Consider the following 14,529-nt stretch of genomic DNA (forward strand, 5'->3'; position numbering starts at 1 on the left):
TCAAATTCTGGGAGCAGATTAATGGAGGTCTCCATCCCCAGGTGGGACGAAGAAAACAAGGAAACATAAAAGCATCTCAATCATCAGTAGACGCCCCAGGTGAAGCCTTAGTCTCCCGAGCCGAGTGAAGGGTCAATGGTCTAGTTGGAATTTACAAGCAAAAGCAAAATCATCAGAGTTTCCATAAATAGAACAACATTTAGGGCCCAAGTTTCCACATGATTTGCGCCTGATTTTTAGGAGCAACTGGTGGAGAACGGACTATCTTAGAAATCGCAATTCTCCACATTTTTTTTCCTGCAGTTCTAGTCAGGTAGAACAGTTCTACTTTGGAACAGAATTTTTTCTTCAAAAGGGGGTGTGTCCAGCCACTGATGCCTGATTTCAAAGTTTCCACAGTGAAAACGTACTCCAAACTAAGTTAGAATGGAGCAAGTGAAGATTTTTGTAGAACTGAAAAGACCTGTTCTATACATTAAAAAATCAGGCACAGGTTACAAATTAGGTGTCCAGAACGAGGTGGGGGGGGGGGGGGAAAAAGAGAGGAGGCGCCCGTTCTTCCCGCGGGGGGCGGAGACAGTGAGAAGGCTGCAAGTGCTGATGGCAATGTGCTTTTATTAAAAAAAATTTCAAAAATTAAGCAGCTACAAAGAACTACAAAAATGGCCGAGTGCCAATGTTTTTTTCACACTGAGCATGCGCGAACGCTCCAACGCACAGCGTTGCCGGCAGGAAAAAACTAATTTAAATAGTACCCGCCCCCTCCCACTTACAAAATCGGCACGTGTAGGCTCCGCCCCCCTGGGCGCCGCGCCAGGCAGACAAGGAGCTGCAGAACGCTCCAGAATCGCGATTTTTTTTTAGGCGCCCTTTTAGGCGCGAAAAACGGGCGCCCAGCTCGGAGGGGCGCCCGTTTTTTATCGTGTGGAAACTTGGGCCCATTGAGTCTTTGCTCATCCCCCATGAGGGTCTCGGGAGTGAAACAGTATTATTCAGAGAGGTAGGAACTTATAACCAATGAGGTATTTGATTACTCACCTTCTTCAGCAAATCAGCTTTACTGGCTCTGTCCAGATCATCCATAACCTTCTTTAATGACTTCAGCTTGTCCCTCAGTTCATCCTTCTGCCACTGGGGAATGACTGCGATGCTAATCATCTGCAATTAAATAGACGAGGAAAATTCCCAATCATTAATTGTGCAATGACTTACTATTGTCGAACAGGAAAGAGTAATTTCTATGTTAAAAGACCCAGGAATCATTCTGCTGGAAGCATTAACTTCATGGCCTCACCCCTCCCTATCTCTGTAACCTCCACCAACCCTACAAGCCTTCGCGATCCCTGCGCTCCTCCAATTCTGGCCTCAAGAATCCCCAATTTTAATCGCTCCACCATTGGTGGCCTTGCTTTCAGCTGCCTCCCTAAATCTCTCCTTCCCTCTTTCCTCCTGCAAGATATTCTTAAAACATACCTCTTTGACCAAGCTTTTGGTCATCTGCTCACCATCTCCTTCTGTAGCTCAGTGTCAAATTTGTTTTTATTGATAACGCTTATGTTAAGTGTTTTGCAAAGTTAAAGGCGCTGTATAAAGGCACATTATTGTTATTGGTAGAGCTATTCCATTATGCATTTTTTTTTTATAAACTTCCCCGATTCTCTCCACTGAATGTGACTTTTACTGGAGTATAGTTCTACAGAGACTAGAAATCCCGCCCAGCATCTTACCCTAGTGGTAACTGTGTTTTGCAGCAATCTATTCATCGATACTAGACATCACTTGGGAGTCCTAGCTTGTTCTCCAACATGCGCACTTTTCAGCAGGAGGTGACTGGATAGTGGCCAAGAGCCCCCCCCCCCCCAGCCACGGGAAGCGGAGGCCAACTGGAGCATCCCAACCAATGCGGAGATCTGCTAACTGGGCACAGACTAGGGATCAAAGGTGTGATCTTCTGCCTGCACAGTGTATTTACTCACTGAGCCACTAGAGAATCTAATATTTTTAATGTAAAAGTTGATTTATATCTTATTTCTTTTTAAATATTTGTCTGGTTAATTCCAGCTGCTCCCCCGTCAGTCAAGAGGTACAGGCAAGAAAGATCCGCCGGGGGTTAATCAAAACTTTTGACAATAGTGTAAAATGAACAGTATCGGATCGACCAACCTTTATGCACCTCGCTCGATTTTTGTTTCCAACAGTGTGTCCAACATCAAGTTATGGATGGGCCAGAACTTTCACAGCTCAGTGTCACCAACCTGAAGTCAGTCCATTTCCCTCCACCAGAAACTCCATGCCTTAGCCCCCCCCCACCATTTCCCTTTCCCCTTCAAAATCAATCTGAATGTTTTAACCTCAGTGTTCTGCTGGATGCCGAGCTCAGCGTCAAACCTCCCACATTCAGTCCATTACCAGGGCTACCGATCTCCACATCCAGAATATTGCCCATCGGTACCTCGATCTCACCCACTCTGTACTGTGCTGCCTCGAACACTCTTTTTCCGAAGCTCTCCTGATCGGCCCACAAGCTCGACCCTGTATAAACTTCAACTCCCCCAGAATGGCACGGCTCACACTCCATCCTGTACTAAATCCCGAAATCACCTCCATCCTGGCTAACCTTCACTGGCACACATCCCGAAACACAATTACTTCAAAAGATAGTTGTGCCCCTCCGTACCTCTGCAATCTCCTTCAGTCCTACGTCTGTACAAGCACCCTCTGTTTTTCTAGCTCTGCTTTACTGTGTGCTCCCTCCTGCCAATCTACCACCAGTGGCACAGCCTTCATTACCCCCACACTCTGGAACTCCCTCACTAAACTTCTCTACCTTGCTGCATCCCCCCATACCCTCAAATCTCTCCTTAAAACCCACCTCTTTAGCTGGGTCTTTGGGCATCTACCATTACTTCCCTCCTATCTCAACTGTGAAGTGCCTTGGGATTTTTTGCCATGTTAAAAGTGCTTTATAAATACAAGCGTTGTTAATCAGTGACTTCTGGAGACTGTTATCCCATCTTTCAACCCTTGTCTCACTGCACTTGAACCATTTTACACTGTTGTTTTGGTCAGGGTCCTCTCGATCATGGAGAGTTCACCTCCAGTTCTGGTGGCTTGTTTTACACAGTTCAATCTTGTTTACTCTATCATCCCTTGAGGTACTATTTTTGTTTAAGCCACACACCGATATACATCACCTTTATTGCAATATTATCCAAGTAATGCTGCAGTTGATGGCAAGATCCCAGAATAATAAGGTTAAAAAGGAACACAGGGTACACACAGATAATGAAAGCCATTCAATTCAGCCAATTCCTAGTTCATCCATAAAGACTCCACAACCCCTCCCTCATCCCGTGATAATATTCTAAATGCTTCCAGGGGTTCTACCCCTTCTACCCCGTGCAGAGGGCCATTCCATGTGTTGATCACTCTTGAAAATGTTATTTAATTAAAAAAAAAAATCTATTCAGAGCTCTATATTCAAACTGATTATATAAAATATACAAAGTTACGGAATACACCGAATATACAGAATACACGACGATACATTTCTGATTTACCTCGGTGAGGTCTGCGATCTCTTTCTGGACCTCCTTATTGGGAGAGGTCTGGATTTGGACTTTTGACTCTAGTGCAACAAGAGATTTCTGTAGAGCATCTGCTTTTCTTCGAGCCTATAAAAGACAATGGCATTCAAATCACACAGTCCCTGCAACTCTCTTAGTGCATCCAACATCTCAATCGGTACAAGAAGTGGCTGCAGAGATAGTGGAAGCATTGGTTATAATCTACCAAAATTCCCTGGATTTTGGAGAGGTCCCAGCGGATTGGAAAACCACAAATGTAACGCACCTATTTAAAAAAGAAGGCAGACAGAAAGCAGGAAACTATAGACCAGTTAGCCTAACATCAGTGGCTGGGGAAAATGCGGAAGTCCATTATTAAGGAAGCAGTAGCGGGACATTTGGAAAAGCATGATTCAATCGAGCAGAGTCAGCATGGTTTTATGAAAGGGAAATCATGTTTGACAAATTTGCTGGAGTCCTTTGAGGACGTAATGAGCAAGGTGGATAAGGGGGATCCAGTGGATGTGGTGTATCTGGATTTCCAGAAGGCATTCGATAAGGTGCCACATAAAAGGTTACTGCACAAGATAAAAGCTCATGGGGTTGGGAGTGATATATTAGCATGGATAGAGGATTGGCTAACAGAAAACAGAGAGTCGGGATAAATGGGTCATTTTCCGGTTGGTAGTGACCAGTGGGGTGCCGCAGGGCTCGGTGCTGGGGCCTCAACTATTTATAATCTATATTAATGACTTGGATGAAGAGACCGAGTGTAATGTAACCAAGTTTGCTGATGGTACAAAGATGGGTGGAAAAGCAAATTGTGAGGAGGACACAAAAAATCTGCAAAGGGATATAGACAGGCTAAGTGAGTGAGTAAAAATTTGGCAGATGGAGTATAATGTGGGAAAATGTGAGGTTATCCACTTTGGCAGGAAAAATAGAAAAGCAAATTATAATTTAAATGGAGAAAAATTGCAAAGTGTGCAGAGGGACCTGGGGGTTCTTGTGCATACAACACAAAAAGTTAGTATGCAGGTACAGCAAGTAATCAGGAAGGCAAATGGAATGTTGGCCTTTATTGCAAGGGGGATAGAGTATAAAAGCAGAGACGCCCTGCTACAACTGTACAGGGTATTGGTGAGGTCACACCTGGAGTACTGAGTACAGTTTTGGTCTCTGTATTTAAGGAAGGATATATTTGCATTGGAAGCTGTTCAGAGAAGGTTCACTAAGTTGACTCCGGAGATGAAGGATTGACTTATGAAGATAGCCCCAAACTACTCAACCTATACTCATTGGAGTTCAGAGGAATGAGAGGTGAGCTTATCGAAACATACAAGATAATGAGTGGTCTCGACAAGGTGGATGCAGAGAGGATTTTTCTACTCATAGGGGAAACTAAAACTAGGGGACATAGTCTCAGAATAAGGGGCCGCCCATTTAAAACGGAGATGAGGAATTTCTCTCCGAGGGTTGTAAATCTGTGAAATTCTCTGCCCGAGAGAGCTGTGGAGGCTGGGTCATTTAATATATTTAAGGCAGAGATAGACAGATTTTTGAGCAATAAGGGAATATAGGGTTATGGGGAGCGGGCAGGGAAGTGGAGCTGAGTCCATGATCAGATCAGCCATGATCTTATTAAATGGCAGAGCAGGCTCGAGGGGCCAAATGGTCTACTCCTGCTCCTATTTTTTTATGTTCTTATGTAACTACGTTGACTGATATCAACCTAGGGTGTGTGAGAGAGAGAGAGAGAGAGAGAGAGAGAGAGAGAATTATTAGGAGGCAAAAACAGTCAGACAATCTGCACGAGGTAGAGACAGAGCAAATTCTGCGAGTGACAAAGAGAGCATGCAAGAGGGACAGTGCAAGTGAGAGGCAGTGAGCACGCACAAGGATAGATAACCTGCATGAACCAGAGAGCATACTTGGAGAAACAGCAGAAGATACAAAGAACATGCAGAAGAAAGAAGCATGGAGGCAGAGTGTGCACAAGGCAGACAATAAGTATAAAACAAAACATGCACGAGAGAGTCAGCATGTATAAGAGCATGTATGTGAGATAGCACGAGGTACAGACAGCATGCATAAGAGAAACAGCAACATGACATACAAGAGATATTCTTGGCCTTTCAAATGTCTCACCCCAAGATCTTGTACAATTTATCTTAACATGGGCCACCTGGCTTTTTTTTAATAAAAGGCTCAATAATTCCCTTTTCTCCTCAAGACGTTGACCATTGCTGAGATGCAGTTCAATGAGGGTCAGTAGTCCACTCGTACCTTGCCCATGTGGCCATTCTTCATGCACGAGCCTAGACAATGAGCGTTAACAGCAATTCAACTATGTGGGGCATCACAACTGAACCCAATCCTGCCCTCACCAACACCCAGGTAGGTGCAATTCCCAGCAGGGGTCACTGGCCAGCGATCAGAAGCAGGAGCCCCAACTGAACTCTCCTCTCCCTAGCCCAGGGAGCCGAGGCCAATTGCAGCATCCCATTCCCTGCTCCAACCGAGAGCAGCTAATTCAGCGCAGACCATGGGGCTGAACTCGGTGACTTCTGATCTGTGTGGCTTATTACCACACCGGGTGGTTCATTTATTCACCAGGCTATCGACAGAAGACATAGTCCTTTGGGCTTGTTTCAGCAACACAAACTTTTTTTTTTTAAGTAAATGGTCAGATGAAACAAAACACAGTAATCCAAATTACAGAAGTCCCGCACAGGGAGACCCAAATTTTCCCGGAGCTGCCAACATTTGTTAAGCACAACCACTAACCTTTTGAGCCTCAGATCCCGTGACTGCCACTATTCTCCTGATGCCCTTGGCGATAGCTTCTTCTGATACAATCACAAAAGGACCAGCATGGCTAGAGTTCTGCAGGTGCCTGGAATAAAATTGCTGTAATTAACACGGGGTGGGACATAGAAACATAGAAAATAGGAGCAGTAGTAGGCCATTCGGCCCTTCGAATCTGAACCGCCATTCAATACGATCATGGTTGATCCTCTATCTCAACACCATGGGCCCAAGTTTCCACATGATTTGCGCCTGATTTTTTAGGAGCAACTGGTGGAGAACGGACTATCTTAGAAATCGCAATTCTCCACATTTTTTTTTCTGCAGTTCTAGTCAGGTAGAACAGTTCTACTTTGGAACAGAATTTTTTCTTCAAAAGGGTGCGTGTCCGGCCACTTACACCTGATTTGAAAGTTTCCACAGTGAAAACGTACTCCAAACTTTGTAGAACTGAAAAAACCTGTTCTACACATTAAAAAAATCAGGCGTAGGTTACAAATTATGCGTCCAGAACGAGGTGTGGGGGGGGGGGGGGGGAAGAAAGGAAAGTCATTAAATTCAATAAGGATTTATTATTTATACTTATACAAATAAATCCAACCTGAATAAACATTTATAAGCAAAGAAAAGATTAAATAAACCATCTTCCCACCTGTGTGAAAGTGCTTCAGGCAGGCCTTTCGGGACCGAAGGCTGAACGGGCCGGCCCGAGACTTCAGGCAGGGCCCGTCCCCAGCACCAGATTTACAGGTAGGTGGCGTTGGGTTGGGTCGGTTCGGTTCGGGTCGGGTGAGGGAGGGAGGGAGGGAGGGAGGTCGGTCAGGTCGGATCCAGTCCGGGAGCAGGAGTCGGGTCGGGGGGCGGGAGCGCGGGTCCAGTCGGGGGGGGGGCGGGGAGCGGGAACAGGAGCGCGGGTCGGGTCCAGTCGGGGGGGGGGGGGGGCGAGCGGGTGTCGGGTCTGGTCCGGAGGCGGGGGGAGGGGGGGAGGAGAGCGCGGGTTTCGGGTCTGGTCCGGAGGCGGGGGGAGGAGAGCGCGGGTTTCGGGTCTGGTCCGGAGGCGGCGGGGAGCGGGTGTCGGGTCTGGTGGGGGGCGGGGGGGGGGGGGGGAGCAGGAGCTGGCCGTGGGCGGAGCCTTATTCACGCAGCCCCAGTGAGGCCATTGGGCCAGGGCTAGGGGCTGCGTGCTTCGGGCCCCTCCCACACAGTTCCGCGTCTGGAGCTACTGCACTTGCGCGCCCACTGTAGCGCGCATGTGCAGAGGTCCCGGCACTGTTTTCAGCGCAGGGATCTGGCTCCGCTCCCTACAGCTCGTGCTGCGCTGCGCCGAGGGCCAGAGGACCTGCAGGGAGGTGGAGAATACGGAGGATTTTTTTTAGGTGCATTTTGTGGCGCGAAAAACGGGCGTCCAGGTCGGGACTGCGCCGTTCTAGGCACGTGTGGAAACTTGGGCCCCATATTCCCCATACCCCTTGATGCCTTTTGTTTCTAGAAATCTATCGCCCTCTTAAATATATTCAGTGCACAGCCTTCTGTGGTCGAGAATTCCACAGGTTCACCATCCTCTGCTCCTCATCTCGGTCCTAAATTTCCTACCTCAGCATAACAAAGCTCGACATCCTGCGGTGGGAATATCAATCGCTTCACTAGCTCAACACACATTTATTTGATTAACGAAAGTGCCAACATAAGAATATCTCTCGACGAAGCAGCAATACATTCAACAGGTTCAGAAGGAGAGTGGAACCATTGCTCAGGGTATTAGGAAATAGCTATAAAGTTTCTGACTATCAGGTGGAGAGCCAATTTTCAGTGTGTACCCATTTTTGTGATGGGCACAATATCTGTCCCAACAAAAAAACTGCACAGAAACAAAGCTAGAGACTCAATGGAAATTTTATTGGCTGATGAATGTCATTAAAATTGGTGGGAGAAGCCAGGAATTTATGAAAAATCTAAAAAAAAAAATTAACATTTGCACTTTACAAAAAAAAGCCAAGAAAAAGTAGCTGTTCTTTAGGAGAGAGCCCGAGCAGTGGATTGTCAGCAATAATTCAACTCTCCCTCAATGTTGTAGCCCTATCTCCGACCGGTGCTTGCCTGGAGAGTGCTGGGTGACCTCAAAAGATCCCAACAAATGGGACACAAACAGTGGGACACATTATTATTTAAAAAAAATATAAACTTGACTAGTCCTCCCCTTCAGCCCTGTGTAACCCTCCTTTGCCTCGCATTCAGTTTCAGGCAATGCACTCACGTTCCACCGCAGAACTCCACTGAAGTGACAGAGCCCGCTGGTCCGGATGGGTCAGCCAGCATGTCTTCCACTGGGATCCCTACAGACACCACTCGCACTGGGTCAGGGTACGTCTCGTCAAATACAGCACGAAGACCCTGAATAGCCTTTGCCGCAGCAAGGGGAGTATCCTTGGCATAAATTGGCTGCAAGGAAATACGCAAAGTTATTGTGGATAAGTAAAAGGAACCTTTAACCGTTTCAATTTCTTTCTCGCACTGTTTAGATAGATTTTCCACAGTAAACAAAATGAAAATTTTGCGCTTTTCAAAGTGAGGGATGTTAATGGTGGGAAATAGAAGCCTCTCCACTTCAGGCAACGAGCTCTATCGCAGTTAGATGTAGAATAAAGCTCTCTCTACTCTGCCTCTTAATGTCAGCACACCCGCTCCTGCTAGAGCGTGCCAATTTTCCATTTCCCCACACTAGTCACCCTATGGCCTCTCTGAATGAGACAATTTAATGGCAGTTCTGTGCTGTGGAATCGAGATTACCCGAAACTCATTTGGTGCAGGACCCTTACAGCCGGCAGACAGTGGAGCTCTTCACCCGTTAGCCTGGACTGCATTTGAACCCAGGCCCCAGAGGCAAAAGGGCAGTGTGTAAGCCACTGCATCACTAGGTGTCCTACACATTGTCACTTTCACGCTGCTCAGACACTGGTACAGAAACTGAAGTGTCAGAATGAACGGTGCCTCATATTATGGGAGGGAAAGGGGGCGCTTTCACACAAGTACAGTCACTCCATGCTACATGATATGACTGTGTATATGACTGCCTGTACCTGGCTTATCGCAATTCATTTAAAAGCAAGAAAGTCGAGGCAGCTCAGAATCAGTATCCGAGACATCAATGTCTCCTGGGATAAGCTGATTGTCACCTCTTCCTTCTCCAGGGTTTTACTTTTAATTGAACTGGTGTGATTGTAATGAAACAGCGAGCGCTTTACCTTGGCTTCCTGAATCATTTTTCCCGTGATCTCTTCACTTTTTTTGATCTGCTGAGTGCTCATTGCTCCCTTGGCTGTGAAATCGAAACGCAGCCTGTCTGGTGCCACCAGAGAGCCCCGCTGGTCGGCCTCGCCCAGCACAGACCGCAGGGCGAAGTTCAGCATGTGGGTGCTGGTGTGATTACTCATGACAGATCGCCTCTTGGCCTGGACAGAAAACAAATTAATCATCGCATTTTACAGTCTGTAGAATTTCGTGCCCCAGATTGAAGCGGAGCGAAATTCACCATCTCCAATTAACTAGGACACAGGTTATTTATTGTCCAGTGCTGTGCTCGAAACAAACATCAAACTATGGGATTTTAAACCCACAGAAAGGGCATTACCTCATCAATGAAGAGAAGAACTTTATCCCCTACTTTCAGGTGTCCATAAACCGTTCCAATATGGAGGATATAGCCACCTCGTACCTGTACATTTTTCACTGTGAACTCAGTTTTCTGTGAAAGAAAATAGTGAATTGGGTTCAGAACATGCACAAGTTCCCTGGTGAATTCAAAGTAAAATGAGAATGTCTAGGTACAGAAGGGGTTTATGCTCCCGAATACTATTCAACGGAACCCTGCTGGTATCGCGCGCAAGTGAACGGGATTATGATAGGTTGTGCTGCTACCTATAGTTCAATAGCCTGCAAACATTCAGTCAAGGCTCACACATGAATAATGGCCATTTGCTCTTGGTAGCAGAGGGTGACTTCAATCTGATGAACCACACACCAATAAGGAAATTAATGCCCTCAGGATAGAAGGGAAGGGGAAATAAATACATAATCCCAAGTTCAATCCTCAGTCTGGGCTGAATTCGCCGGCTGGATAGCGATCAGGATAATGCGATTGACCTCAGTGTCCATGGGCTTGGGATGGGTGAACAATCAATTTGGATTCCTGCTCCTAATCGCTACCTAGTGACTACTGCTGGAGAGCTGCATTTGCACAGTTAAACTAAACAGAACTATGATGCCTGCAATGGTGGTATAGACCCTCCTGGTCAGTGTAGGTCAATGCCACACAACGTAGTAGGTTTATCTACTGCTCACTTGGGAAAGCAGGGGGATATTTGTGTCAATTTGAGACCACACATGTTTCAAATGCAAATGGAGGACTGGATATATTGTTCAGAGGGGGTTGCACAATACCACAGCCCAGTGTGTGTGGGGGTGGAGGGGGAAGGGGTTGGGGGGTTCTTCATCCCAGAAGAACTTAGTCCCACTGTCTAGCTAAAAGCAGAACCAGGAAGTTAAAATCCCATACATCTTCGCTGTTGTCGTCCTCTTTTATCAAGTAACCCTCATCATAAATCTGTCCGCCTTGCTCGGCGTAGAAGCATGTGGTATCCAGCAGCACTCCGCAATCCTGGCCTGTTTTCACCTCCTCCATGAACGTTTTCTCCCTGCGGATCGCTTTCACGGTGGCCTCTACGGACTCGAAAACTGCACAGAAAGTCAGGAGCAGCTGGTCACTAACAGTAAAACACGAACAAATAGGGAACAATAGACAGCAGTGAGATACAGACAAAGCCATTGATCCCTGCTACATGGCGTTTGTTCTGGTGAAATGTTTGCGATGCTCAAGATTATTTTTCACTTTCTTTTGGTTGTGCTATTTAATGTCTCCCTGTTTCGCCTTTCCAAATATTCCAATCCAGACCTGCTCCAAGTCTCTACTGTACTAGCACTGTTCGCTAAGTGAGGACACAAGGAAGGAAAACATGTCATTGTGCCTTTGACAGCTCACAACATGTTTGTTTTCTATACTTACTGTTGAAGGGAAGTTAAACTAGAAAAAGAGAACCCGAATCTCTTTAACCTGCCACTTTGTGAAGGTGTAATTCAACCACAAGAGCCAGAAGTGGTTGAGGGGAGGTGGTGGTGGAGGCTATGCTGTCTGATGCACAGCATTCAGGTGTGAAACCTACAAGCTCATTCCGTGTCAGGGACTTGTGACTCAATTCAGTTGTCAGACCATAAGAAAGAAGTCAGGAAGGACACCATCACCAAAAGGGTAATAAAATGATGGAATAAGTTGCTCGGATGAAATGCATAATATTAACGGGTAGAAGAAACAATTAGATAGGCTTTTAAGAGGACGGTGATATCGATGGATATGGTGATAATGTGGCCAATTGGGATGATGGATCAAAAAGACAGGCTTGTTGGACAGAATATTTTTCCTCATATTTCTAAAACTTCTGGTTTTTAATCTTGGATAGAGTCTTGGGAGTTCAAAACAGTTAGTATCCCAGCTGTCAAATTCAGGAAAAAAAGTGTATGCAAATGCAACTTCTATCCGAGTTACTAAATTTGGTCACGTTTTCACTTTTCCAGAGTCCTTCCACATTCTGCTCCACCTCGTACAGTTTAACTGTTCATCAGGGACTGTTCAGTCCCATTCGCAGTACACGAGAGCTCGGATTCACAGTTTCAGCTGGTAACAGTCCTGAAGCAACTTCACAACTTTTGTGCTCATTGAGGCGAGGAATGAAACACTGGCTAATTTGGCCACGGTGCCAGCATCAAGCACTTCCAGGTTTGGTACCCCGCTACTTGATGGCTGGGCTCCTCTGCCCCTACAATGGGCCACAGTATTCACCTCAGAGTAGCATTCCCTACTGTACAGGAGAGCCATCCTCTCTGATTCCTAAATAGTCAGTTTATGGCTGTGGGCCCATGCTCACGAGGAACTGGATTTCAGACTCTCCAGTGTATGCAAGATCTTCACAGCCAGTTTCGGCTGGATCTGCACCAGCCAACGCCCCAAAGATATTTTGTTTCAACATGCAGGTCAAGTACTCTTTGTGGTTGGAATCCATCACGGCAGATCTAAAAGGTACAATGCAAACCGAAACCTTAGAGATTAAAGCAAGACTACTCTCATGACTCGTATTTCAACCAGCTGATGCAGAGAGATCAGGAAGTTCCCAACGTTGATCCCTGGTCTGTGTTAAAGTGAACTGGGCTCAGACTGGGTGACATAACTAGCCTCAGGACCCCCATCGGGGAGTGGGGGGGGGGTGGGGGAAATATCAGCATCTCCAGAATGCATTCCAGTAGCTCCTGCTGGTTAGTGCACATTCATAAAACTGGACTTGCATTTGCTCTCTCCCACAGTCAAATGGCCTACATGAGGTTTCAGAGGTCTGCTGGCACAAATGGAACAGCTCCTCGCGGGGAGCAGTCACTGGGGGGGGGGGGGGGAGGAAATGGGCAAAGAAAGACAAAACGCATCATTTAAAGAGGAGGATATACCTGCAACCCCCTCACCCCAACCAGGTTTTCTCCATGAAAACATGACTTCCAAGTCACAACAATAATGAGGAAGTTACCATAGTTTCCGTTCTCATCTGACTTGTAGTTGTATTTTGGTGAGTCATCGGTGGCCTCAAAGCCCTTGGCACGCAGATCATCGATTGCATTGACGTCCAGCATGATGTGGTCGTCATCACCCATACCCTTACCCTGAGACTTCAGCTGCAAATTTAAACCAAAAATAATGTTATTTATGCAGACAAACTTGCTACAGGCTGGCAGGTTATCAGCATTAAGGAGTGTACGGAAAGTTGGATAACAAGACTAGGTACAACAGGGCTTTCCACAGTGCAGTTAGGTCGTCACTTCCTTGAAGACATTGAGGTTGGGCAAACAGCATCTTCCCCTTCCGTATCCATGCGGACTGGGTTATTGTAGAGAAAATCCTCAAGTTTACTTCTGATAATTGATTCCATTATTTTACATTGAATGGAAGTAAGACTAATTGATCTGTAAGGCCGGTGTCTGTTTCATCACCCTCTTTGAATGTGGGCACCAGTTTAGCCTCTTTCCAATCTACTGGTTCCTCCCCAGTGTCCAGTGACTCCTTTACAATGGTTATCAAAGCCTCACAAATTTCCCAAGACCCTTTCAGCGCTCTGGGATCAGTAGAGGCTATCCTGGTGTTTTACCTAGTTTTGAGTCCATTCAGTCTATCTTCAGTTTCCATCTCATCTATTGTCATGGTTTTTATTTTGGCCAACTTCATTTGGAGAGTGTATGTTGTTCATTTATTCTTTTGTGAAAACTTGGAGGAAGGAATCATTCAGACTACTGTACATTCATCCTCAGTTTTGATTCCATTTGCAACTTTTATGGTTTTCACCACTTCTCTGACTACAATCTCACTGTTGTAGTACTGAAAGCATTTTTGCTGTTATGTTAAGCCTGCTTCTGGGTTTCCCTGATCGCCCTATTATTGTGTTTCTGTAATTTATTCTATCCATACACTGAACCTATTCACTTTTAACCTGCAGGATTTGAACAAGGTGCTTAATTTTTTTAATCCATTTTGGGGCACATTTGTTTACAACAGCAACTTGCATTTATATAGCACCTTTCATATAGTAAAACATCCCAAGACCCTTCACAAAATTTGACACCGAGCCATATAAGGAGATATTAGAACAGATGACCAAAAGCTTGTTCAAAGAGATAGGTTTTAAGAAACATCTTAAGAGAGAGAAGGAGAGAGAGGTAGAGATTTAGGGAGGGAATTCTAGAGTTTATAGCCTAGGCAGCTGAAGGCACGGCCACCAATGGTGGAGCGATTAAAATCTGGGGATGTGCAAGAGGCCAGAATTGCAAAGGCTTGTAGGACTGGAGTTTTAGATGATCTCAAGTTTATGGAGGGTGGAAGATGGGAGGCCAATTAGGAGAGTGTTGGAATAGTCGAGTTTAGAGATAATAAAGGCATGGATGAAGGTTTCAGCAGCAGATGAACTGAGGCAGTGACAGAGTCAGCAATGTTAACGAGGTGGAAGTAATTTAGTCTTAAACTTGCTGGTTTTCGGTATTTATTTATCTTGCGTGCTCAGCATTACACCTT

At 45.8% G+C, this 14,529-nt stretch overlaps 1 protein-coding gene across 1 annotated transcript in view; it reads right to left on the reverse strand.

The window, feature by feature from the left end:
• aars1 (alanyl-tRNA synthetase 1) overlaps nt 1-14,529 on the reverse strand; it is a 39,623-nt gene that overhangs the window by 5,920 nt on the left and 19,174 nt on the right. The window contains exons 11-18 of the mRNA XM_070897743.1: nt 12,998-13,142; nt 10,927-11,105; nt 10,003-10,116; nt 9,617-9,823; nt 8,629-8,813; nt 6,354-6,462; nt 3,561-3,674; nt 1,039-1,158 (exon numbers count right to left, since the gene is read on the reverse strand). Coding sequence (XP_070753844.1) covers nt 1,039-1,158; nt 3,561-3,674; nt 6,354-6,462; nt 8,629-8,813; nt 9,617-9,823; nt 10,003-10,116; nt 10,927-11,105; nt 12,998-13,142 — 1,173 coding nt within the window. The remainder of the gene's footprint in view (nt 1-1,038; nt 1,159-3,560; nt 3,675-6,353; nt 6,463-8,628; nt 8,814-9,616; nt 9,824-10,002; nt 10,117-10,926; nt 11,106-12,997; nt 13,143-14,529) is intronic.

The sequence above is a fragment of the Pristiophorus japonicus genome, chromosome 13 (assembly GCF_044704955.1).
Source record: "Pristiophorus japonicus isolate sPriJap1 chromosome 13, sPriJap1.hap1, whole genome shotgun sequence".
NCBI classification, from domain to species: Eukaryota; Metazoa; Chordata; class Chondrichthyes; family Pristiophoridae; genus Pristiophorus; species Pristiophorus japonicus.